At 35.6% G+C, this 26,548-nt stretch overlaps 5 protein-coding genes, 2 long non-coding RNA genes and 1 pseudogene across 8 annotated transcripts; 3 read left to right on the forward strand and 5 right to left on the reverse strand.

Moving 5' to 3' along the window:
* The first annotated feature begins 135 nt into the window (after positions 1-135).
* Positions 136-1,973, forward strand: LOC107644660 (uncharacterized). The gene is made up of 4 exons (XR_001621369.3): positions 136-403; positions 482-557; positions 1,177-1,219; positions 1,485-1,973. It is a non-coding gene; the product is annotated as an uncharacterized LOC107644660 (long non-coding RNA).
* Positions 1,974-3,342: 1,369 nt separating this feature from the next.
* LOC107642187 (ribonuclease S-7-like) lies at positions 3,343-5,397 on the reverse strand. Its single transcript, XM_021103146.2, has 4 exons — positions 5,374-5,397; positions 4,560-4,739; positions 3,989-4,099; positions 3,343-3,898 (listed from the first exon to the last, which is right to left on the reverse strand). The coding sequence occupies exons 1-4, from the start codon at positions 5,395-5,397 to the stop codon at positions 3,458-3,460; spliced, it is 756 nt and encodes a 251-aa protein (XP_020958805.2). The 3' UTR covers positions 3,343-3,457.
* Positions 5,398-6,959: 1,562 nt separating this feature from the next.
* LOC107642188 (uncharacterized) lies at positions 6,960-8,689 on the reverse strand. Of its 2 annotated transcripts, XR_001620635.3 has the most exons (4): positions 8,345-8,689; positions 8,101-8,249; positions 7,923-8,015; positions 6,960-7,463 (listed from the first exon to the last, which is right to left on the reverse strand). It is a non-coding gene; the product is annotated as an uncharacterized LOC107642188 (long non-coding RNA). The 2 variants fall into 2 exon arrangements; XR_015883672.1 differs by having other exon boundaries at positions 7,923-8,249.
* A 2,319-nt stretch (positions 8,690-11,008) lies between these two features.
* On the reverse strand, positions 11,009-12,577 carry LOC148566311 (uncharacterized). The gene is made up of 3 exons (XM_088486171.1): positions 11,786-12,577; positions 11,490-11,687; positions 11,009-11,407 (listed from the first exon to the last, which is right to left on the reverse strand). Exons 1-3 carry the CDS (start codon positions 12,575-12,577, stop codon positions 11,009-11,011), a joined length of 1,389 nt encoding a protein of 462 aa, XP_088342297.1.
* A 390-nt stretch (positions 12,578-12,967) lies between these two features.
* Positions 12,968-13,681, reverse strand: LOC148566312 (uncharacterized). Its single transcript, XM_088487502.1, has one exon. The coding sequence runs from the start codon at positions 13,679-13,681 to the stop codon at positions 12,968-12,970; it is 714 nt and encodes a 237-aa protein (XP_088343628.1).
* A 154-nt stretch (positions 13,682-13,835) lies between these two features.
* On the reverse strand, positions 13,836-14,873 carry LOC148566313 (uncharacterized; annotated as a pseudogene).
* Positions 14,874-19,040: 4,167 nt separating this feature from the next.
* Positions 19,041-20,183, forward strand: LOC107641452 (F-box/kelch-repeat protein At3g06240-like). Its single transcript, XM_016344944.2, has one exon. It carries the CDS (start codon positions 19,041-19,043, stop codon positions 20,181-20,183), a length of 1,143 nt encoding a protein of 380 aa, XP_016200430.2.
* Positions 20,184-25,467: 5,284 nt separating this feature from the next.
* Positions 25,468-26,340, forward strand: LOC148566314 (uncharacterized). Its single transcript, XM_088489027.1, has one exon. The coding sequence runs from the start codon at positions 25,468-25,470 to the stop codon at positions 26,338-26,340; it is 873 nt and encodes a 290-aa protein (XP_088345153.1).
* Positions 26,341-26,548: the final 208 nt, after the last annotated feature.

The following is a 26,548-nucleotide window of genomic DNA, read 5'->3' on the forward strand; positions in this document are numbered from 1 at the left end:
AAACATAATTAATTAAATTATATTAATTTTGTCTAAATTAGATCGAATAAATTAGTTCAATTAAAAATTAGATAAATTAAATTTTAAACATTAATATTTTTTATATAAAGTCACTACAATTCTGTCCAAAATACCCACATTCAAAATTGCTAATTCCAAGTGTACCCTTTGCCAAATCAAATTAGGGTTCAGTTATCTACTTATCTCATCTGCTCATCTTCTCGGTTTAGGGAACCATCATCTTCTCAGCTGGAGCCGCTACTCCAACTAACGCTCGCACCAGGACCTCGTTGTTGCCGTCGCAAGCTGAAGTTAGTAGCCACTCATCTTCTCCCATCGCAGAACGCAGGACCAGCACGTCAAGCACGACATCAGGGTCGCCGTCGTAGCGTTTGTAAGCTGAGTGAGTCGCCGTTTAGCCAACACAGGACCAATCTTCTTTTCCACTGTGTTCCCATCTTCTCTCCTTTTGCCAATGCAGGACCATCTGAAGATAGGTTCTCTAGCCGCCGCCTGGACAACCACCCCATCATCGTTAGCTTGCCACCGTGACCTTGGTTAGTCGCTCTGATCTTAATTCGTGTCGTGATTGCATAATGTATAACTGATTTGTACATTCAATATTCAATTTTTCATAGATAAGTAGTGTTAAATTTTAATCTATGAATTGAAGTCCTGAGATTTTTTTATAATTTTTTTACTTTCATAACTTATTGAGATGATGGTTATACTGCAATTTGTGGTATTGAAATCATCCCTGCTTGCATTTATCTAGCTGTAGAAATCTGCGAATTGAATTACTTTTGCATTGTTTGTGTATTCTATGAATTGAATCTGCAAGACCATCCCTGCTTGCACTACATTTTGTAGAATTCCAAAAATACTACGTTTTGTAGTCAGGTAGATTTGAGGACTGGAAATTTGTTCTTATTAGGCTAGAAAATTATTCATTTAGGTGTATATACTACTGAATAGTAATGAAGTGGCCTTCTCTGTGATTCTGTTTTGGGTTAGCTTTGTTTTGGTTTATGATTGGTTTATGGAAGGGAACAAATTTTAAAAAAAAAAATTAAAGAAAAAGAAAAAAAGAAGTAGTACGAGTATTATACAATAATTATTATTTGCTTAATGTTTGACTAATGTTATCTCCATCTGTTGTATTAAATTTTTTTGCAGTTCCTTGGAAAAAAAACTGAAGGACAAGATGGCTGAGTTTCAGGTTGGTTTTTCTAAACTTATCTCTTTTGTTTTAGAATTGTGTTTAGTTCGTTTGTATATAATGTGTCTTAACTCACGCGTATAAGAAAATGTTATGTCATAATTGTTTGTGAGATTTTGTTTTATTAAATATGTTGGAGGTTAGAAGTTGGCCTTGCCAATAAGTAAGGTTTGGAATTTTATATTTTGAATTGTAAGTATGAAGTTGACCTACATACAAGATTAAGATTAGATAAAAGCTAATATCATTTTGTTTGAAAATTTAGGACCAAAAGCCTAAAATGGATTTGACGCAAATGGACACCATCAATTCCTAATTTGATGAGCACCAACAAGACAAACATGCTGCTGAATTGTTTTAATGACATTGTGTCATTGTGCACAAGATTTGGATTTTTATGAGTTGCATTATGTCTGTATAAAGAGGCAGGGTTCACTAACTTTGGAGATTAGAATCACTTCAGAAGAAGTTCCACCATTCAGATCACTATGTTAGTTCTATTTACTCAAAGAGCCTAATTGATCCTGGCTTGGCTACTTAGTTACTTATTTGACTTGGTTTGGTAGAATGGCAAATGAGAATGAAGTGCTTATTCTCTTTGGTGACATGCCACATACAAATGTGTATTTGTTGAATCTTTTGTTGTATTTACAAGAATGTATTAATCTTATTTGTTATTATGTAGAAGTTTAAAATTGAATTGATATTATACGTTTTTTTGTTTATCTATATAAATAATGGATTTTTTATTTACTATCCTATCTTTCTTTAAATATTATAATTATGTACGAAGAGAATAACTTAGCTGTGATGGTCTTAATATATTAAAACTGTTCAGTTAGCCACGGTTAAACTAAGGTTACAATTCATTTAAGTATGTTGATAATGAACTAAATCAAGAAAGTACTATATTCACTTATTAAGGAACTTAGAAAACTTTTCAATTAGCTACGGTTAAACTAAGGCTACAATTCAGATAAGTCTGTTGATAATGAACTAAATCAAGAAAGTACTATATTCAGTTATTAAGGAACCTAGACATAGTTTCTCTCTTGCCCCAAGTTGTGTATACTTCAACTTTAACCCTTTTAAACCGAGAGGCTTCAACTTGTAGTAGCACTCTGCTTTGCTTGGATTCTTTCTAAGTGACATTGTGGAGTGTAGCGACACACGTTACAATTACCATTTTATGCACAATATAAACTAGCAAATTGAGCTTATACAAGAGCCATGCCCATGCATATCCGATTTGGGTTTAATTATTATTAGTCCACTAATTAAACAACGTTAATTTGTTGGTGAGAGATAAAAACTTGCTTGTACGACTGAAAATGATTAGTACATTATTTCTTATGTCCTTTTGAACTCTTAGAAGGTCGAGCAACTTTTTATATCAATGGCCCCTCATTCCCCAAGAATTAATCATCAAATAGGGAGGGTGAACCAAAATGAACGGTTGAGTTAATATCAAGTAGAGTGGTTAAAAAAAATACGGTCAAAACAGAATGCTTCCATGGCATCTAAGATGTAATTGTAAATATGGCCTTTTTGCTCTCTTCTGCTCTACATTTCAAGGGCTACAAAAGGTTCTTTAAAGGCTTGGTAGCTTTGACAGCTTGATTATTCATACCAATAATGCATCATGATTTCTTCATCTACTAGACTTCTGATCTTCAACCCGCTTGTATATCTCATTAGCTCGATCCTTTAAATAAAAAACCAAATGCATCATAAGAGGATTAAAATATTTATTAATTTAACACAGAGCTTGAAACCTGAGGTTCGTGACAAACAAAAGATAAACAATTAAATACGACTATCATGGTAAAAATGACACATGAAATAACACACTACTCATCACAAAAAAATTAAGCATGACCCGGTTCTAAACAGAGTCAAACTGGATTTTAAAACTGGATTTAAAGAATAATTTATTAACCAAATTTTTTAGATACAACTAATTAAAATGTGACATGTCAACAATTTTAAAAAAAGATGTTTGGAGTATTTATGAGAGTATGCCCCTTCCAAAAAACTAACCGTAAAATGTAGGTAGAACCGCAAAACAAAAATAGCACACATAGAGTCAAACATATTCTAATATCTTAAATAAGACAAATTACTTATTTCCTTATCAAGCAATATCTGGACATACAAAGCATATTTATTTATGGGGAATCAATAATTGATCCCTATTTTTCACACTTAATAATAATAATATTTGGATACAAACAAATATTACACAGGTATTTTAATAGCATTAGACTTTGTTTTGCATAAAATAACACCTTTGGATCTAGTATCAGGACATGAAATATATTCGGCTAAGTTAGCATCCAGGCACACACGAATCTCCCGCAATAACACATCACTCCGATCTTGGAAGCACACAATTTCGGGTTCAACTCGACGAGTCTTAGTCTTTTTTATTGCATTAACAATGTCAATGCCACTATAAGTTTTAGTTCTATGAGGAATTATTCCAACCTTCTTGAATACAACTAGAATGTCCAAAAATTCTGTAATAGATATAGCCTGTCTAAAATATTCAGATTGATTAAACTTTTGAAGGCTACACGTTCCATGTTTTTCCCATTCTTCAATCCATAACTCCATGTTCGTTTTTTCTGATTTTAGACTTGGCCAATAATGGTTTAATCCATTTTGCAATGTATCAATCTACGAGAACAAATCATAAAAATAATTAATAACTAATTTATTATATAACAAGATAAATAAAAATAGATAAAATCTAATTAATTAACTCACCGAGCTTCTCTTAAAATAATCCGCTGGCTTTTCAACACAAGATTGTGGCCAAGGAGAAGAGAAATTTGTAGGCCAAAGACCGTGTATTGTGAAATAGTTTGGGATCTTTGGCTTCGTCATTCCAGATGCATGGATACGAGTAAAGGTTGTTGGCCAAACAAGGGCAAGTTTAAAATATTCATAAGAGGCATTAGTGAGATGAACCGAAGATGCAAGCAGGATAACGTGAAAAACAACGAAAAGTGAGTTCATATTGGAAGTTTAGAAAGTTTAGAGGGTTTTGGAGGGAAGGGAGCGAGTTGGAGAAAGCGATGGTTGTTCTCCTCCCTCCCTCCCTCCCTCTTATAAATCAGAAGTGAGAACTGAATAGCCAAACAGTATATTTCATTGTACATCAATGATACATACTAAAGAAGAAATGCCGTAATGGCAACATGCATAAAGGAGAAAAGCTACTACTAGCAGTATGGGTCACTGAACTGGAAATCAAAACATGACATGTTTCAAACCAAACTAAATTGCAATTTATACTTTCGGAACCGAATCGGTTATCTAATCGGTCAGAACTCACCAGATCGGGGACCAGTTTCTGGTTTCGCGAAGGTAGCTGATGGCGAGAGTCGAAGCAAGAAGTCGACAACCACAACCAGCTGAGGAGAGAGGCGAGAGAGCTGGGGGTGGACGGGTGGTGTCGTTTTGGAACGTGAGGTGAGAGTGAGAGGTGGCGAACTGGGGATGGGCTCAGAAAGGACTAAGCTAGGCTTCTTTTATTTTTTTGACGACGTCCTTTTGCCTTTGGGGCTTGGGTTTTTTTTTTTTTTTAAATTTGTTCGGTTCATTGCTTTTTCTAAACCGGTCAGGTCTAATCAATTTTTACGGTTTTTACCAATTCCTTTCTTTGTCCAGTTTCTTACACTATCTGGACGGTTTTAATAATTATGTTGTAATTTAATGTTGTTACCTTAAATGGATTTTCAAATTTAATTCAATTTCATTACATGTCTCTTTATAATAAATATTATTTTCATACTAGTATTTTTTTTAACAACTATACATATATTTTTTTAATTTGTTAAGTAAAAAAAATTTAAATAAGTGATTAATTTATAACAACCGTATTTTTATATAAATGTCAAAAATATTTAGTGTAAATAGTATTTTTCTAATTTAATAAAGTTTGTGACAAATGGTATGACAAAGAATTAGAATACCTCTCTGCATTTCCATTAGCATACATGGCATGTGTGTTGCAGTTATACCGGTTACCATTATTATTATCTTATTTAAAGAATTATTCCATATATATAATTGGTTAAGACATGGTCTTTTAATTATTGTATTTATATCTCTATATATATAGAAGTTGTCATATGACATGTTCATACATTACAGTTTGCTTCATCAATCATCATAGATTTTAGTTTATTTATTATTTTTATTATTATCACTATCAATAGTCAATAATAATGAAAATAGCACATTTCACTTTACTCGTGAAATTTGTTCATATGAGCCTATATTCCAACAATTTGGTAAATTTACTGTATAAAAAATAATTGTTCACAGAAATTTAAGCTTGAAATGATTAAAAAAGATGTACATAAAGTTTCCGTAGCGTACTATGCCACTGATGGATTATGGGAAGAGTATGTAAACTTTTCAACATGAAAACTAATTTTAATATTTATACGTGAGAATAATATGAAGAGTAAAGTATTGTTTTTGTCCCCAACGTTTGGGGTAAGTCCTATTTATGTTCCTGACGTTTAAATCGTCCTATTTGTATCCTTAACTATAAAAGTAATTCAATGTTATTCTACTATCAACTATACTAACAAATCAGATTATATTTTTCAATTATTTTCACTTGGATGTATTCATTCTCAATTAGGTGTCACTTGGATGTGTTCGATTTTAATATTATACCTACTATTTGTGTTTAGATTCAATTATGTCCCCAGAAAAGTGAATTATGTAAATGTTGTAGGAATTAGTTTCAACATTTGATGAGCTATTTTTCGGAGTAGATCATCGATTCTATTCCAGACATTTGTATTCTAATTTCAAGAAGAGATTTTTAAAACTCAAACTAAAGCATTCATGATGTGTAATTGACAACAGGATAACATTGAATCACTTTTACAAACGTTAGGGATACAAATAGGACGATTTAAACGTTAGGGACACAAATAGGATTTACCCCAAACGTTGAGGACAAAAACGATATTTTACTCTATTTATGGTAGGTTATGTGAAAGTTGGCCATGTTGTGGAAGCGTTTAATTTATTCAACCAAATGCAGCATCAAAGTACTGACTACCGACATAGATTTTATTGTATTTCTAAATCTTATATCTAGTTGTATACAAGGAGGAGATCTCTTATTAAGGAGGAGTACATTGAAAGTTTGCTAATAACCATGTATGTATGCAAAATGCAGTCACCTTGCATCTGCTAGAAGGGTATTTGATTTGTAGAGGTTGCCAATGAAACATTAATAGAGACCGAATTAAATATGAACTTATTTGAGAAATATAGAAACGGAGACTAGGAAATTATTTGAGAAATTAGAGTTTGCATCATTTTAAAATAATCAACAATGTTAGATAATATTTTAATTTGTCATGTCATCTTTTTTGTTAGTTAATTAAGTGTTTTCTGTCAACAAAAATTAACAATATTTGACATTGATTATTTCTGTTACTCTTAATAATTTTTTTTAAATCAATTTTCTCAACATTAGAATGTTTTGATTTTGAATATATTTTTAAAATTTATTCTTTAAAACGATATAAAGTGATTGGTTTCATCTAATAGTGTAAGAATTCATTAAATCCCGTTTTTCAGTCTCATCAAGTTTGAGTCATGAAAATAAAAAGTAAGGGAAAGAAAAAACTAATGTACAAAACATTATCATAATTTAGTTATTACCTACAACTACAAACTCCTACCCTCTTAGAAAATAGCAAAAGAAACTGAAATTGATTGGTAAAAAAAAATAAAAAAAAAAAAACTACCCCCTTCTTTCTATCTCTCTGGTTAACTACAAAACTTTACATTTCTCAGAATTTGGACCCAAGGGAACTGAAATATTTTGTTATTATGCCGGAGTCAGAAGTTGAAAGCTAACCAAAAGGGTAGTTAATTTAGTTAATGAAGCGAATTTACTACAAGGTTGTTGGTGTAGGGTGTTGTGTGAAGAAGTTGAAGTCATGGTGATAAACATTGAGCTGTTTCAACCATGAATCTGCAGCACTGTACAGATATGATATCCTTTCATATTCACATGGCTCTGGATTCAGCCATAGATCTTCTTGCATCTTGTAGGTAGCTAGACCGAAAGGCGGCACAGAAATGCTGCCGCCACCACTGCTTCCGTTCTTGTTCTTGCATTTGTTTCCTTCAGTGCTTCCCCAACCACACCACCAATATATGTCTTTCTCTGTGTCAATGTTGTCACTTTCTGTTTCACAATCTGCAGACACATGTAAGAAATTGTGTTAAGATTTTGGCGAGGATTCGATCATGCCTGGTTTCACAACAATTGCGTAGGAGCGAGTCTCCATTTTGGTTCTTGAAATTGTGTACATGCTTTACTTTAGCGTATGAAATTAAGAAAGTAATTATTTGGTTCCTGGAAATGTATAGCGTGATTCAATTTTAGGAATTAAATTGTTAATTTTTCTAAATGAAAGATTTTTGAAGTGAAAAGTCATGTAAGTACACAACTCTAAGGACCAAAATGAACATTCACTCAATTATGTAAATCAAACTAAATAACTTTGTCACTCTTGATCCAAAACAATGCATGGACACAATAAACATCATGTCTAGTATCATAATTTTCATTTGTGTAAAAAGTTCCTCGATTCTTCCTATTTCGCAGTTGAGAAAACATGAAAGATGCAATCTACCACCTATTCCTAAGTGTTACCTTGAAAAGATGAGGACAATGTGTGATAAGTGAGGAAGCAATGCTTCTAAGTCCTTGTCATTTTTTTGATTCGGAATGGTGTAAATCGGGTACCTATTTAACATAGATTTAACTTCTTATTGAAAAGTGTTAAGAAGACGATGTAGAAATCACAACCATAAAAATAATTATAATTTACCAACAGAGCATTTTTTTATCGACAGTAAGGGCCTGATGGGAAAATCACATGAATTATGCTAACCATGAAACCGCCATCCAAGTTGCCGGCGAAAGCTGAACACTTTTGAATGTCATTAGTGCCGGATGGGTTCTAGCTAACTCGGGAATCTGAAACAAGAAACAAGAAACAATCACAAGTTATGCATTGCTAATATCTGACATGATCAACAAATCAGCAACAGAAATCAGAGTCTGATCTCTACTTTTTTGTTCTCATTTTCTCATGGTCCTCTCATCGCTCATCCTCTTTCGCAAATCAAACAACTTTTCCCTCTTCCCGATTTTCTTCTGTTCAGATGGACTAACTTAGCTTGTTTATCCATAAGCAGAGAATAGAGTGTTTGTGGTTCATAGACAGTAATATCCTCCGTCTTCTCTTCACGTGTTTCATCTCTCTTCCCATTCTGTATGGAAGATGCTGGAAGTTCTTCCAAATCCTCAGTTTCTTGCATTGTATAAATCTCTAGAAAAGGTGTTGACTGTTGGTCAAAACTTTGGCTGCTCTTTAATACTATTGGACTAGAAGAAGATGATGATCGTCCGTAAATATTCAAACGATTGCAGGCATTGTATCAATATTATTATTAGGACCACTTTAATAAAGATATTAAAAATATTTTTTTTAAAAGACGTTTAATGTGTTATGTGTTATGTTATTATTAAACATTTTTATTAAATCGGTTAATAATTTATTTTTTAATAAATTAAAAGAAAATTAGTTTATTATAGCAATAATAATAAACCCAATTGTCTGCATTATAATTATTAGATTCGATTCGATCGAATGGAATTACACAATCTAAACCAAATATCTTTAAATTCTTTGATAAAAAGATAAATATATCTCTGACTTTTTTTTGCGGACATTTAAATCCCTAAAAATTTAAAAATACAATTAGATCCCTAGAAAAATTGGATTTATTATTATTGTTATAAAAAATCGGTTTTATTCTAACTTGTTAAAAAATAATCAGTTTATTAATACGTCCAATAATAATGCGACACGTAAACGTCTTTATAAAAAGATATTTTACGCGTGTTTATGGAAGCATTCCTTATTATTATTATTATTAAAAAGTGAAAATTCATATACAATTTTGTCTTAACGGTAAAATTGATATTTAAGAATAATTAGATAATTTGATAAATTTAATTAAATTATTATCTAACCATTTTTTTAATTATTAATTTAATATAAATATAATTGCATGCGATTCTTAATCCTATTTGAATTAACCAAACAATATAGGCATTTTAGAATTTATTTGGAAAAAAGCAACTCCATTATTCAAGTACGAAGCACTCGAGCTCCTCGTGGGGAAATAGTCTAATATATATACTTTACCACGAGGACAAGAATTATATACACACATAGTGTTGTAGTTCCATTAATATAATGAGTCTCCCTCCGATTTATGAACTTATTATACCGAATAATTGACTATTTGTACCCATGATAGTTTAGAACGCTGACAAATGTACCCATCGTAGAAGGAAACTGACGTTGTAACCATGAGAGATGGGCTCCGTGTGACAAAAATAGCCTGGCTTGGGTTGGCACCTGCTTCGAGTTTGTATAGTCTTACATGGCAATTCGAACCTCCCAAAGCCCAATCCACGTGGATCTGAACGTTGTATACGTAGGTAATGGTTGAAATGAAAATCCTAGCAAGCTCTCTTCTCCAATTCGAAACATAACCCCAAATCTGAAATTTTGTTGCAATTCGAACCATAACCCAGAGTGATCTCAGAACCCCAGCGATGTCATCACGCAGATTTAACTCGGATGGAAATTTTGGAACTCGCAGCAGTTCTTCAAGTTCGAAGAAGATGAAGGAGAAGAAGCTCGACGACAAATGTTTCTGTGGGAGAGATGTTGTATTGATGGAGTCTGGAACGATTACGAACCCTAACAGATGGTTCATCAGATGTCCTCTATGGGCGGTAAGGGACAGCTGCTGTTGTTGTTGAGGTTAGACAATAATTTCTGAGTTTTAGTTGACAAATTTGGGATTTTTTTTTCTCTTAGATAAGAGATTGCAGATATTTTGTTTGGGTGGATGAACTCGAACAAGGATGGGAGGGCGTGGTAAGATGTTTAGCCAAGAGGAAGTTCGAGCACTGTTATGCAACACCTGATGATGGATTGACTCTGAGTTCGGGGGGGAAAATCTGCAAGCATCCTCAATTATGGCTAAGAAGATAGACAAATTTAGGGTTGAAATTAGGGGTGAAATTAGGGAAATTAGAGTGATGATTATTACTGTTGCACTGGGGGTAGCATTTTGTCTGTTTTGTGAGTTGTATTTGGTTATGAAATTATAAGACTTGTAAAAAGAGAGGTCTTTGTTCTGTCATAGTTAAAATTTTTGAATGATATGGATTGTTCCTAATCTATACTGGTTTGCTTTTCATGTGATACATTGATGTAGATACACAATGTTTGAACTTATTGCTGCAATCTAAAATGATTCTGATAACATTAAGGATCAAACAGTAAGCTGGAAATTAGCAACCTGATAATTTTGCTATTCAATATATGAGTAAGGAACTAATTGGAAGACGAAAATGTTGTAACAATAACAATAGTGATATCAAGAAGAGGCAAAAGATGGCAAGTATATAATTGCCTTAACAAGTAAATTGTTCATTATATATATATATGGATGCTGGAGGTTCCAAACATTTTGATATTAGACAAAAAAAGTCAAGTACTGGTCACTGAATTTACACCCTCAAAAAAAGCCTTACTAAGTCAGAACTAAGCAATAGGATGAAAATCCATCAGAAAAACATAAGAGTTATGTATCTCACAAGTGTAACCTAAAAACAACAAAAAGCCAGATTCCAAATTTTGCAGTATTAGTCTATGATATTGGGGTCGAGTTACTGCTCCCGCTTGATAAACCATTTTTTCCTCCGCTTGATCCCCGTAACCTGCCTCGACCTTTACCTTGACCTCTCCCTCTATCAGATGTGCCTGGACCTGTAGCTGTTGGAGTCACAACTCCAGGTGTGGGCATGAACTGCATGAACCGGGTGCTTGTTCCTGCACTAGCACCTTGTAGTGGATGTGGTGTAGTTTGAGAGTTGTGTGTGGAGGGAGTTGTTGCTGGTTGGTTGGTAGCTGGTGTACTTGGCTGCTGTCTTTGTCCGATCGGAGGCGGGCGTTTAACACTTCTCCTTTTAACCTGTTTTCTGGTTATTGCATTGGTTGGCTGTGGCTGTGGTTGTGCAGTTGGTGGGGGAGGCATTGGGTGATGCTGCTGCAAACCATAGAACAAGTCAGTTATTATCACACAAGGTTTGTTAGGCAGCTTAGTTAAATGATTAAAACGATGCACTTACTTGTTGAGTGTTGGTTCTTGCATATTCGTTTCTTTCTTCAGTGGCCTCCTGTTCAGCCTGTGCAGATTCTAAGGTCTTCTCATAGTACATTTCAGCCAGTAAATCCTCATCCTCATCATCTGCTGGTGCTTGTGGGGCAGAACTCCCTTCACCTGCAGCTTCCTTCCGCTTTTTACAACTTCTCTTATTGTGACCAGCCTAATGATAAATGTATTAGTCATAATTTGAACTAGTTATCACATTTATCAATAACTATAGAACAGGACAGAATCTCAACTATAATTGGTTAACCATACCTGGAGGCAATACTTGCAGATAATAGTCCCAATCCGCCTCGATGTTCTATGAGGGTCACTCTTCTCCTTAGGGCCATCATTTCTCTTGTCTCTCTTGAGTGTAGGTCGACCAATTGGTTTTCTATACCGTGGTGGCAGAATGGGGAGGGTATCAACATTGTGCTCCCAGTACTCCTGGCTTGGAACTGGACGCATAGTAATCTGATAGGCTGCGTTGTATGCACCCATGGTGAGCCAGTTGTGGGCATATTCTTCTGGCCTCCTGTTCTGGTAAGCCAGTGCAGCACAGGCATGTCTACATGGTAAACCTGTGATTTGCCATAGTCGACAGCTGCATGTACCTTTGCCAAGATCCACACTTACCTTCGTTGGCAAACAATGCACCTCATACACATTTCCTGCGTCATCTCCAGTAGGCAGAGGCATCCATTTGTTGCTCTCTCGCTTTTCCCTCTCTAATCTGCTCTGTTGGGTTGGTGCTAGTCTTCCGTTATACCCAACCAAAGCTTTTTTGTTCCTAGCCATAATCCTCATTACGTAGCACCTGACTTCCTCCAACATTGTAATGATCGGCTTACCCCTCATCTTCTTAACCTTAGCATTAAACACCTCGCAGTTGTTGTTGGTGTAGTTGTCCAACTTAGGGTATTCACTGAAATGAGCTCTGCTCCATTGTTTAGGACTAATCTTATGCAGGTACTCCCAAGCCCCAGCATTGATGCTTTTCAGTCTCTCCATGGCAGCATTGAAGTCTTGTATTGTGGTTGCCTTGGCACAAGACCACATGCACATTTTCAGCTGTAAATCACTCCATTTCTTGCGAAAGTTTTGCCATATATGCATTGCACAGAATTTGTGGTTGGCATTTGGGTAAATCTCTTGTATGGCTGGGATTAGTCCCTATAGTAATTCATATAAGTAAACAGTGCTCAGATTTCAAACAAACCAGAAACAGATTTAAGTATTTAGCTAGACAATTTCCCAGCACTCTAATATCAGTCTCAAAACAAAACAGAATTCAATATATGTCTCAGCACAAACCATACATCAAAGTAACTAAACACATGAATCAGCCATACATTCTTATAAGTAAATCTGCACAAGTACCTTTTGCATATCTGACATGAAGTTAAACCCAATAGCTTGAAAATCTCCCACATCCTCCTGGAGTATCTCCAGAAATCACTTCCAACTTTCTTTGTTCTCTGATTCAACAACTGCGTAGGCAATAGGATAGATATGATTATTTGCGTCCTGTCCTATTGCAGTCAGCAACTGCCCCCCATAGTATCCTCTTATGAAGGTCCCATCCAAACCTATAAAAGGTCGACATCCTCCCACAAACCCCTTCTTACACGCTTCAAAGCAAACATAGATTCTCAGAAAAACCGGATTTGAATCAGGCATGGGATTTGCTTGGATCCTTACTGTCGAACCTGGATTAGTCTTCAGTATCTGGTTACCATAATCACGAAGTCGTGCATATTGTGCAATCTCAGAACCTTCAATCCGCTCTTTTGCTTTCTTCATAGCTCTATAAATTTTCCTTCCATTAATTAGTACATCATACTCGGATCTGAAGTATTGGTCAGCCTCTCTAACTGTCAAGTTTGGCTGCACTCGAATCCTCTCCTCCAACTCATCTATGACCCACTTTCCATCTGCTGACTTACATCGATTGTCCCGGCTACATGTATGTTCATTTACGAATGTCTTTACCTGAAAACTTGCTGGAAATGTTCTCTTGGCACAGTATATTTGCCAAGGACACTCCTCATCATAGCATATAGCCTTCGATCTTGTAGAATCACATTGAGCAAAGAATATGCTCCTTCCAATATTGATATTAAACTTTCTGACAGCCTTTCTGAAGTGGCTTAGAGTTTCAAACTCCATCCCAACCTCCAACCGAACCTGGTTAACTGGAGCATCAGGATTGCTCTGAGGAAAAACTGGAGTTTGTTCGGTATCGTCGTCACTTGCTATGCTATGCAATTCCTCTGATTCATAGCAATGATGACCAGGATTTTCATCAGAGAAATCATCATCATCAACGGGGACGTAGAAGGTTGGAGGCTTGTCTGGATCGGGGTTTGGAATGAAAGACTGGCCTGTAGGGGGGGCCTCCTAGTTGATCTCCTCTTATTCACCTTTGGCCTTCCCTGAACTTCCTCTGAAGGATTGCTCTGATCATTCTGGGGAGTCCTATTGGTGTCAGAGGGTGGGACTGTCTGAGGGATTGATTGTGAGAGTGGATTCCCATATGGATGAGGGTGTATTAGGTTAGTTGTTCTGGTTCTAGAGGTGCAGAGACATTGGGTTCAGAAGCAGGGACTGAGTCTGAACAAGCAGTGTGTGTTGGTTGCTGATCTTGTTCAATAGGTGGCTGGGAAGGTTGGGACTGACTTGATGGTGGTTTATCTGGTATGCCAGGCGTTGGGGGAGGCTGAGAAACCTGTTTTGCCTGAACAGATCCTGAGAGTTGTGGGTCTGCTGTCTCCTCTTCCATAGTGATATTGTCCTCTTTTTGGGCATCCAAACCAGCCTGTGTATGTGCTTCATAGGCCCCTTCCCTGCTCTGGGCCTCACTCCTTTTTCGGTCATCCATCCCAACTTGCAGATTACTTACAATATCAGCATCATCCTCATCTTCCACTACTATCAACCTTCTTTTGGGACTCTTTTTCGGAGTTGGAACCTTTTTAGCACACCGCTTTACTCTCCTCTTTGATGGAGTCATGTTGTTCTCCTCTACTAACACGGGCTCATCCACCGGATGCTCTGTATATACATTTACTCTGTTACTGTTCTTCACAGCTGCCTCATACATCCTAACTATATCCATGTCAACCTTGAGGTCCCTCAACCCATCATCAAGCCCTTTCCCAGGTTCCAGCCAGAAAAATTTAGAAACAGATGTATATTCTATATCCTTCACCAAATCAGATACGAAAAAACCATTCAAGGTATCAACATTAACCCTCTCTATCTCTGTGACTTCACCATCAACATAAGTAAGCTTCCCAGACGGCCCTCTCTCAAACTGTCCTCTATGATTAATACACAGTGTTATATGGATGGTGGCCATTCCTGAAACTGAAATAAACCAACACATTCTAAGATAACAGTGCATGTTACTACACCTAACACAAACCATAAATCAACTACTTCAGCACCTAACAGAAACCCTAAATCAATTAATCAACTAATTTAGCAACTCTCAACCACGATTTCATATGGTAATGTAATCTATCCAACTAGTCTCAGTGACATTTGAAATAAATTAACACTGGCAATGACATACCTCAGCTCTCTGCCGAGCAAAGGGGGTGACCTCTACACCGTCGGCGACGAAGTCCCAGGGTTCGAGCTCCGCTGCCTATTCCTTGCAAGTTCCTCTACCACGTTCTCGTTTTGATGGCTCTGTACTGCTCCAAATGCCTTTTCCAACTTCCGAATGACAACGTTGAAAGCCGTAGCTTCAGGGTGATGGTTTCAGAGTGTTCCCGGCGTCTTCTCCGGCTAGGAAACAAAAGGACGTTCTCTGCTAGGGCATAGTCAACGTCCCGCGAATTTTTCTTCAATGTTAAATTTTTTAATGTTAAATTCCACGTGGATTGGGCTTTGGGAGGTTCGGATTGCCATGTAGGACTATACAAACCCGAAGCAGGTGCCAACCCAAGCCAGGCTATTTTTGTCACACGGAGCCCATCTCTCATGGTTACAAAGTCAATTTCCTTCTACGATGGGTACATTTGTCAGCGTTCTGAACTATCATAGGTACAAATGGTCAATTATTCTTTATAAATATATATGTCTGCATACTAAGCCACGTTGGCGGCTTTCTTCCTTTCCCAAATGGCATTCGGCCAAGGGATATAATGGAAGCTATGATGATGATGATCAATTTAATTTTTGTTTTATCAAATAATTTTTTTTGATAAATAATTCAAATTTAATAAAATAAATAATAATTAAATTAAATTTTAATAATTATAAAATTTTATTTAATTATTTTTATTAAAAATAGTTTTCTTAAAAATTACATCTCAATATAATATATTAGTTCATAAATAGCTAATTATTTAATTTTAAAAAATTTGGAGTCTTACATCCTACTCCACTTATAAAAGTTTTCGTTCTCAAAAATTGATATAATAAATTAAGTTCAGACTCTACTAAAAAAAAAAACATGATTCACGAAAAATGATATAAGCAACGCCAAGAATGACTGTTCGGAAAGATTCAAGTGAACAGATAGAATCGCAATTTGGCAAAGAGACATATGATCAATAAGGTGTGGTTGAAAGGAGTAATCAAATCACATTTTAAAGAGGGAATCCGGAACAAAGAATTCCAATGAAAATAATAAAAGAAAAGATGACACCAAGTCTTATAGCACGAATAAAGAGTTTACGTCAAAACGTTCCTAAACCCCGTGAACCGCATAACCTATTATTTCTATTTCCTCTATGATAATCCATTAGTGTTTTTCGTATACAAAAATCATCAGTATTAAGTTGGCCAGACCTAATACCCTGAAGAATGCTACGGTCGACTAACAACATTAATCGATAGACAGTCATGCATCTGAAACTCAAACACTTGTCATTAAGACAAGTCCCATCGCATGACAGACACTTAGAGTATGCAGTAAAGCATAGTCAGTCCATTCCCAAGACTCTAACAGGAACGAACTGCTCTGATACCATAATGTAACACCCTAACTTTTAGCACTTCATTATCGTACTAAAAGTCCGAGCGCTACTTACCTCTAAACCTTTTTATTATATACTATATTTATTTAATATTGAGCATTCGCGAATACGAACCGAAACTTTAATTAAGAAAACAAAAAGAGACTTTATTTTAAACCACTAAATCACAAAAGTATATATATTCACATAGTATTAAATAAATAGACTTATTTCAAGATTCCCAAAAACAAATCCTACCCCTCTAAAAATTCTAACTAATAAGGCGAGAAGAAAATAAATCCTAACAACTCAACTCATAAACATATTCCTCTGTGCTCCCGCAGCTTCGCAATGAGCCTTTGCACCTGTAGCTGAAAGGGGTGGAGATAGGGGGTAAGAACTGAGGAGTTCTTAGTAGGGTCGGGGTTAGAAGTTAAGTTCATTTTATATATACTTGGTCAGCAATAACAGTCAACATGGGACAATTCAATTCAACAATTTCAGAATACATAATTCAGACAGCCATTTAGCACACCCACAATCACAGGAAACACACCCACAAACAAATATGCACAAACAACTATGATGCATGTCTATTCCTATCGCAGGTAATGAGCTCATTTGTCAGTTTTGACCCGCACCCGACGCAATCCGACGCGCAAGTCAGATAAGGCATTCCAGCGTCATAACCTCTGCAAATTTCTACTTCTTGTAGACGCTTATTCCCCAGCTGAAGTATGCCGAACATGACCTCTGCAAGTACTTGCAGGTGCTGATTCTCCACCTGAAGCATGTGCCCCTTTCTCCTGGAAGCCATTCCATTCACACAAGCATCCCCGCACAATCATTCACAAACAAAGCCCACGTCTTAACATTTTCACATCAGCACCATAACTATTTACTTTCCGTCACCCTCTCATGACCTTTCAATCATTCTCATAATTACATGTGCTGATTTATCTTCTCTTTTTCTTTTAAAACCAAGACCACATCTTTATGACATTCTCCAAAACCTTTAAAACAATTAATAATCTAACCGCTTCCAAAATCAAACTGATTCCAACAGTAAAAATTATTTCTTTAATAATTCAAAATCAGTTAATATAATTCTTAAAGCTTTTGAAAATTCTATTTTTACTCCCAAAATAATCAAAACATCCCAGCTAGTTGTTCATACATAACTAAATCAAAATCTCAAGCAAACAACAATAATTCAACATAAACTCATTCAAATTCAAGCAATAATCAACCCAATCAACATTCACTTGTCAAACTCACATTTAATTATTATAAAGTTACCAAATCCTACCTCCGTGTAGAAATCACAACAACGAAAATTCTGAAAAAATTTTCTGACCGAGTTGCTGAAGAGAAAAACGTCAAGAATCGTCTGTGCTTCCTAGAACTCAAATTGGCCGAACTCAAGAGAAAGAGAAGCTATGTCACCGTCAACTTCTATCAAATAAAAATAACGTCAACGTGTAAAGGAAGAAGATACGAACATTTTTACTGGATTAAATTTTTTTATTGGATTTATAGATCGCAAAAAATCGAGACTAGAAGATTAGAGATTTTTCACGGTTCTCTCTTAGTTCTCTCTTGCAAAGCTTCGGTCTCTCTCTTATTTCCTTTGATTATGGTTCGGTGACAAGAAAAAATAATGAAGTAAAAATTGATAATGATGTTTAATGACTAACATAATATGTGTCAAGTTTATAAATATATATGTATGCATACTAAGTCACGTTGGTGGCTTTCTTCCTTTCCCAAATGGCATTCGGCCAAGGGATATAATGGAAGCTAGGATGATAATAATAATAATAATAATAATAATAATAATAATAATAAGTTTAATTTTTGTTTTATTAAATTATATTTTTTTGATAAATAATTTAAACTTAATAAAATAAGTAATAATTAAATTAAACTTTAATAAACATAAAATTTTATTTAATTATTTTTATTAAAAATAATTTTTTTAAAAATTACATCTCAATATAATATATTAATTTATAAAGAACTAATTATTTAATTTTTAAACATTCGGGGTCTTACACATTATATACATACAAGTACGGTTAAGTAATGATTTTTATGGTTTAAAATGAATCTCTATATTCACTCTATAAATTTTCATCTTCGTACTATAATTAACCTAAATTAAGTTATTTTCAGTTTAGGTTCTTCATTGTTTTTTAATTAGTAGAATCTAGTATTGTTTAGGAATAAACTAAGGATAATCAGTAATAATTATATATTTACATTTGTGATAGCAAATGTAATTTAAGTGCTTACAATTTATGTTGGTTTCCTTTTTATTCTATTTAGGTTTGTGATATATATTTTCGATCAATCAATGTGATTGGTTTAATGTGTAATCCTATATATTGGAGATCTTGATTTGGAAAGAAACAAATAGAACGATAAAAACGTAATACCATAAAAAATTTTCTAAATTTGTATGTTGGAATTTAATTTATTTTTCATTATATTTTGCAAGGCACAACACAAGTACAAGACCCTATTTTCTGTTTGCATCATTTTGTTTTTCAATGCAAATGGCAAACCATAGCGATCAAATTCCTAATGATCTTGCACTGGAAATTCTAGCAAAATTACCTGTTAAATCCTTAAAGCGATTTAGTTGCGTGCGAAAGTCTTGGCTAAATTTACTTGAGAATCCTGATTTTAAGAGCATGTACTACGAGAATTTAAAATCTAAAATTGCCCACTCATCATCTCTCATTTTATGGAGATTATTTTACCAAAGGGATAAAAACGCCCGTAGTGAAAATAATGTGCATTTGCTTTCTGGAGAGAGATATGAAAACATGGTTACATTAGTTTTGCCAACTCTGGTTGAGAGTTATGGTCCCGGCGAGGTTCTAGAATGTGTTAATGGCATTATATGTCACTATGCACGATCAGGTCGTGATGTAATAATAGGACTTTGGAATCCTAAAACGGACGAGGGTAAAATTATTCCTCCGGGTATTAGTGATGATGAGCCAGGCTTTGATCGGCATGTAAGTGTTCATGGATTTGGTTATGACAATGTGAATGATGATTATAAAGTGATTCAATGTGTATATTATAATTATAGTCAAATGTTGTTTGAAGAGCCTGTCCTAAGAATTTGGCAAATTTATAGTCTAAAAAGTAATTGTTGGAAGAAACTTGATCTTGAAATAACTATGAAGGAAAATGTAAGTAGAGCTTCTATAGCATACTTGAATGGAGAATGCCACTGGTGGGGTCGCAAGTTTGCCACTAATGAACTCCAAGAACAAGTACTTGTGTCATTTAATCTCAGCACTGAAACGTTTCGAACCACATCAATTGTTTGGCTACAAGAAAATGATGATAGTCCTACCAGAACTTTGGTAGTGCTCAACGAGTCTGTTACTCTAATTTCCTCTCTTATTAAGAATAATCGCATTGAAATATCCATTTTGGGTGAAATTGGTGTGAAGGAATCTTGGGTGAAGCTTTTCACATTTAGATTTGGACCTTTTCCAGAATTTTGTGCATTCAGAATGGGGAACAAATGTGATATAATCTTTTATATCAACGGCGATGAATTGGCTTCTTTTAATGTCATCACGGGTAAAGTAATTCACAATATTAATATCAAAACAAGGAGATTTGGTACATGGATTTATAAAGAAAGTCTCCTTTCTTTCACCAAAGAAATTAATTGATTAATAAATATATCAATTTAAATGTAAAATGTACTTAAATAGAATATAAAAAGAGTATGTAAACTAATTTTAATTTTCATGTTGACAGTTGAAATTAATTTGATAAGTCAATTTATATTACATTCTAATATTTTAAAATAGTCAATTATATTTCATATTTTAAAAAATAGGACTTTTGGTGTTAAAAAACAATAAATTATATCAAACGAATCAATTTTGAATATCTGAAGTATTAATGAAAATAAATTAGATAATTGCCCGTTATTCAAACTTAAACTTGTGTATTCTCAAATTACTTTTGTACTTAGATGTGGATACCATAAAGAGGAGTTCATTGAAAATTTGCTAATAACCTTGTATCTGTTAGAAGGATATTTAATTTGATTTTATCAAAAATAACATTTTTTTTCATAAATATCAATGATTGCAGAATGATCATCTATCAGAGGCATTGCATTTATTTAGAAGGCTTGTACGGACAAATTTTAGACCAAATGGACCAATCGTTGCCATTGTTTTATCAGCTTGTGCTGATATAGGATCAATTAGCATAACACAAGAGATGAAAGAATATATTTTTTTAAATAGATTAGAATATGATCTATAAATTCAAACATCTCTCATACACATGTACTCCATGTGTGGAAGCATCAAGAAAGCTAGAAAAGTATTTTAAAAAACAGCAGATAAAGATTTAATTGTTTCGTCTTACATGATAAATAACTATGCTATTCATGGGATGGGAAAAGAAGTCATTAACCTATTTCTTATACATACTAAAAAAAGTACTTTTCCCACAAAAAATAGCATGCTGGTAAATTCTGAAGTCTTAACTAACAATAAATTATGATTAGAAGTAGCATGAGTTGCCAACTTTTTAGAATATGTAGAGAAAATTAGACTAAATTAAATTTGGTAATATAAAATTAAGTTTGATGCATTAAGATCATTGGAATACTTGAATAATCATGATAAAAGTGTAAAATTTGTAACTTTGTATGCTAGTGAATTCTATTTAACTCTCTCTAAAATAACACGGAAGTTACCTTCATAATGTATCAAATTTTAATTGGTCAGTTAGTTTAGTTATTAAATTTTTTATTAAAAAATATATTTTTATTTAATTATATGATGGAACATATACTAATATAATATAATAAAATAAAATCTATTCATAGTACTTAAAAGTATAATTAAAATCAGAAACATATAAATATAATAATAAAATTTATATTTTAAACAAGTAAACATACCTTTTATCATACATAAATTATTTAAAAAATAAATAAATGGTTAAAATTAATAACACAAGTTTAAAATGATAAAATCCAACTTTTTTTTTTAACCAAAGATAGGAGACTCGAACCCGTAACCTCTTAAATGAGTATGGAGAGACTATGCCATTTTAGCTATAACTCATTGGCAAAATTTGGAAAGATAGGAGACTCGAACCCGCAACCTCTTAATTTTATAGTATTTTTATTCTTTTAAATTTTAATTTATTAGTACTTCATTATTTACTTAATAATTAAACAAATTTTCTTCATGAAATTTTTTTTTTTGTATTATCTTAAAGAAGAGACCAATATAATAGTTTAAAAAATAACGTAAAAATGATATTTTAAATAAAAAATAGTTAATATTTAAATTTTTAAATGTAAAAATAAATTGTATAAATATTTAAGAGATAAATATGAAATACATGTCTAAAATAAATAAAATAGACAAAAATAATTTTTTATTTCTCAAGAATACTTCTATTTATATGTTTTATTTATTTTAGACATGTATTTTATATTTATCTTTTAATATTTATACAATTTATTTTTGTATTTAAAAATTTTAATATTAAATATTTTTATTTAGAATATTATTTTTACGTTATTTTTTTTAAATTATTATATTAGTCTTTTTTTTAAGATAATACAAAAAATAATTTCTCATAAAAATAATTTGTTTAATTATTAATTAAATAATAAAATACTAATAAATTAAAAACTAAAAGAATAAAATATTATAAAAAAATATGGTAAAAAAGTTAGATTTTATCATTTTAAATTTTTGTTATTAATTCTAACCATTTATTCAATTTTTTAAAATAATTTATGTATGATAAAGCATATGTTTACTTGTTTAGAGTACAAATTTTACTATTATATTTATATGTTCATGATTTTAATTATATATATATATATATTTTTTACCAAAGATAGGAGACTCGAACCCGCAGCCTCTTTTTTTTTTACCAAAGATAGGAGACTCGAACCCGCAGCCTCTTAATTGAGTACGGGGAGACTATGCCATTTGAGCTATTACTCATTGGCGATTTTAATTATATTTTAAGTACTCTAAATATATTTATTTTATTATATTATATTTTACATATGAATATATGTTCTATTATGTAATTAAATAACGATATATTTTTTTAATAAAAAATTTAATAACCAAACTAACCATTAATTATGTTAGTAAGGAGTGATCCACACCAAAAAGAGGGATCGAGTGAGAAGACAGGAGATAGTGACGACATCGGCGGCGCTGGCTATACTAGAAAGGACGGGAATTCAACAGACGTAGTTAAGGAATGATGCACTCAAGAAAGAGAGATTGCGTGAGAGGACAGTAGATGACGGCGACGGCATACTTGAAATGATCGAAGCTACGCGATGAAGAAAGAATTGAGAAATACAATGGAAATGTGCTTCAATTAATAGGAGTGAAATTTTGATATTTTAAGAAATTATATCATTACCATCTCAAATAATAAATTACAAAATAACCCAACTATAGTTAAGATAATGATCAATTAAAATTTGACACATCATGAAGGAGAACTTACATATTATTTTAGAGGAGTTGGATAGCATTCACCAACATCTTAAAAATAAAAAAGGCTGTCAACACATGAGCACACAATCAAGACCACAAAAAGAGCAAAAGATAGAGAGGGATTGAGATGTCTTGTTTTTGAATGTTTAAAATAAAAATTTCAATTGTTTACCCCCGTCATTAGCAGTATCATTACTTGCTAAGCTTAACAATGTTGAATCTGAACCATAATCCCTTTCTGAAGATGCATGACAAGGCAGGTCAATGTAGTCTAAGCCCAACCTTAGTGTACATAAATCATCAACACATGGGCCTATAATGCAAAGCACATGAATAGTCACAGTTTATATATGCTACAAGCAGAATAAACCAGGTTGAGTAATGTACAAGATGTCTCTGGTACGGGTTGAGAGATGGATCGGGAACCTGCGGGTCGAGGCGGATGCCGGATCACTTGACTGGGGCGATGGGGGGAGGTACCTGCAAAGACACTCCGACGCTCAAGTCAGAATGGATCTGAGAGGTAGAAAGTGTGTGGAATGAATGAATACCTGGAGGGACCTGGGTCCTCTTTTTATAGGTGATGGAGAATATCTTATCTTATCTTATTTGGCTAAGATAAGGGAGACGTTTGAATTCGAAAGTCGGTTAGGAACCTGAGAGTGCCGTTTTCGGGCCTTCTAGAAGTGGGGAACGGGTCGGACCCGGGGAACCGGTGTTGGGTTCGATCTTGGATCCGGGATGGTGGGCCGGATCCGTAACAGTTGCCCCCGCAGCGGGGGAGCGAACAAGGTCGGTCCGTCGCTGAAAAGGCGCGATGCTTTGATCTTGGGCTTCATTTTGTCTCGGGCGTTCGTTTTTTTTTTTTTTTTTTTTGGAGGGAGATCGGTGCCTCGGCTCCTGTTTCTCTTGGAGGCTCGTCTGACCGTTTTTTGGTTTGACGTGACTCCTCCGTGTCTGTTGCGTTCTTCGAGGCTTTATTAGCTTCTTTTTTCGAGGGAGGGTCATTAAATGTGAAGGGGCGTTTTCCCTCTTTTGCCCCTACTAGCTTTACCTGCGCCTAGGGGCAGTTGTGTCTTTTCATCCTTCTCTTTGAAACCGTTTTGGATTTTTATTTCAGTTCCCTCGCTCGTTTCCCTTTCTTTTTCCTTTTTCCATTCTCTTCTGAAGAATTTCTATCTGAACAGAAAGTCTCCTCCTTTCTCTGTGGTTTTTTGTTTTTTGGTTTTTGCTTGCTGCTTCTGCTTTTCGAGCTTTCTCAAGTGTTCTTTCTGCATTTCCAGGTCAGCACGTTTCGCTTATTCTTTCCTGTTATTTTGTGAATGCTGCTCTATCTTTTGCCATGCATTGTTCTGCCTGTTTTTAGTTTTGCGTTGAATTAGTTTCTTTTGGGGGGGTAGTTTTTCCTGGCTTTTGGAGAGGTTGAGCACCGCCGTGTTCATTCGGTGATGGCGGCGTGCCGCCGTGTTGGTTTGGTAGCGGTGTGTAGGTTTCTGTCTTGCTTCTGTCTAGGGTTAGTAGGCTGACGGTGGTGCTCCTCCCTGTTTTAGGTATGCAACGGTGGAGGAATGAGGGTGTGGGAGCTCCGGTAGCCCCTTCCCGGGGCGTTCCCAATCGTTATTGTTGGGTGACTAGTGATGTATGGGGCGTTCCGTCGCGGATGACGGAGGGCGACCTTCAACGGCTCCGTGATCAGGGGGGCATCTGTAGCGGTGGTGATGAGGAGGGGCGGTATGAGCTCGTCCTCCCGGATGCTGATGAGCGTGTTTGTTACTTGAATCTGCATTCTCCCACCGTTCCGGATTGGATGTGGGTTTACGAGTCGATGTTCACTCGGCTTGGCGTGCGACTTCCCTTCTCGCCGTTTGTTCAGGATCTGTTGAGTCGGTGTTCCGTGGCGCCGTCTCAGCTTCACCCGAACAGCTGGGCTGCTGTGCGGTCGTTTGAGTTGGTGTGCCGGTATCTCGACCTTCCGGCTTCCGTTCCTGTTTTTCTTTTTCTTTTCTTATGCACTCTCCCGACTAAGGAGGGGAAGCATAAGAAGGGGTATATGTCTTTCCAGGCTCAGCCTCATCGCCGTATTTTTGGCTTATTTGAGGATTCTTTTCATGGTTTTAAATGGGAGTATTTTAAGGTGCGTCCTGTCCAGGGGCACCATCCATTCTGGCTGTCGCCGGAGGGCGTTCGTCGGTTTCCGACATACTGGAATTTCCAGGCTGGCCCGTCGGTTCTAACTAAATTCACCTACAATGGCTTGTCCCAGGAGGATAAGGACGTTGCCAATGTTTTGTGGCATTTGTTTGGTGAGCGTCCGTTGAATCCTCGGGACGTTATGGGGGATCCCGAGGCTTGTCGGGCGTATATCGGTGTGTGCCTTGTCTTCTTTTCCCGATTTCATATGTTCTATTCTTGCCTTTTTGTAACTTGTTATTTTTTATTTCTTTCAGTTGAGATGGCTGGTGGGCTGACTTCTCTGGCTAGGTTGAAGGCGGCGATGGGCCGGGAGGAGGGATCCTCGTCTCCTTCTACCCCTGTCTCCAATCCTGCCGTGGAATCTCAACCGGTTTCCCAGGAGGTGATTTCCTCGGCTGCACGGGCCGAGGTTCAAGTTTCCCTTGGCCATGTGAACTCTCCTGAGGTTGTGGTAGTGTCGGCTGCTGAGGCTTCTCGGAAGAGAAAGAGGCCCGAGGACCCGAGCAGCGAGACTTTTGAGGAGGGTTTGGTGCCAAGTGTGATGGATCGTCGTTTTGATGCTCCGGGTTTTATTGATCAGCATTTGATGCCTGGTACGGAGCCTTATTTTGATGGCTGTGATGTCTCGTTCCAGGCCAAGTCAGTGTATCGTGCTCTCCTTCGCTCTGCTGTTGTTGTTCGGAAGGCTGAGCCCGTGATGGCTCAGGTCGGTTTATTGGACAAGAAACTTCGCCAATCTCAGGCTGAGGTGGCTAAGTTGAAGGAGGAGCTCGAGGCTGCCGAGATTGCGAGGAGGAAGGCGGTGAAGTCTTCTGAGGAAGCCGGGGCGGAGATTCTCCGTCTTTCCGAGGTTGAGACTTCACTCCTTTCTCAGCTGGGCAAGGAGCGGCGCAAGGCTTCCGATGCGGGTTCCCGGGCTGCCGTACTTCTTGGTGAGACGGAGGCTCTGAATGTCGAGGTTGCTGCATTGAAGAGGGAGAAAACGGAACTGCTGGCCGATGCTAAGGATGCAATTGCTGCTACCGAGGAGACGATGAAGGCGCAGGCCCTGGTGCTTGCTCCGGGAGTGGATGTGTCCGTGATGGGAGCATTCAAGACCGTTCGTGATGGCCGGATAGTCGACCTCGAGTAGCTTTATCTTTGTAATCTTTGTTCTCCCGCTCTTTTAGACTTACTTTGTTTTTTGGATACTTTTGGTTTGGCCGTGGGCCGTGTAACCGTGACTCCGTAACTTTTGGTTTTTTGTTTTAACAACTTTTCGAGCCGTTCGGGCTCTTTTCGTATGTTCCGTTTTAAAGCTATTCCGTTTAATTAATCTTCTTCCCGTATTTGGGATGAAT

The sequence above is a fragment of the Arachis ipaensis genome, chromosome B5 (assembly GCF_059453495.1).
Source record: "Arachis ipaensis isolate K30076 ecotype BB chromosome B5, ASM5945349v1, whole genome shotgun sequence".
NCBI lineage: Eukaryota > Viridiplantae > Streptophyta > Magnoliopsida > Fabales > Fabaceae > Arachis > Arachis ipaensis.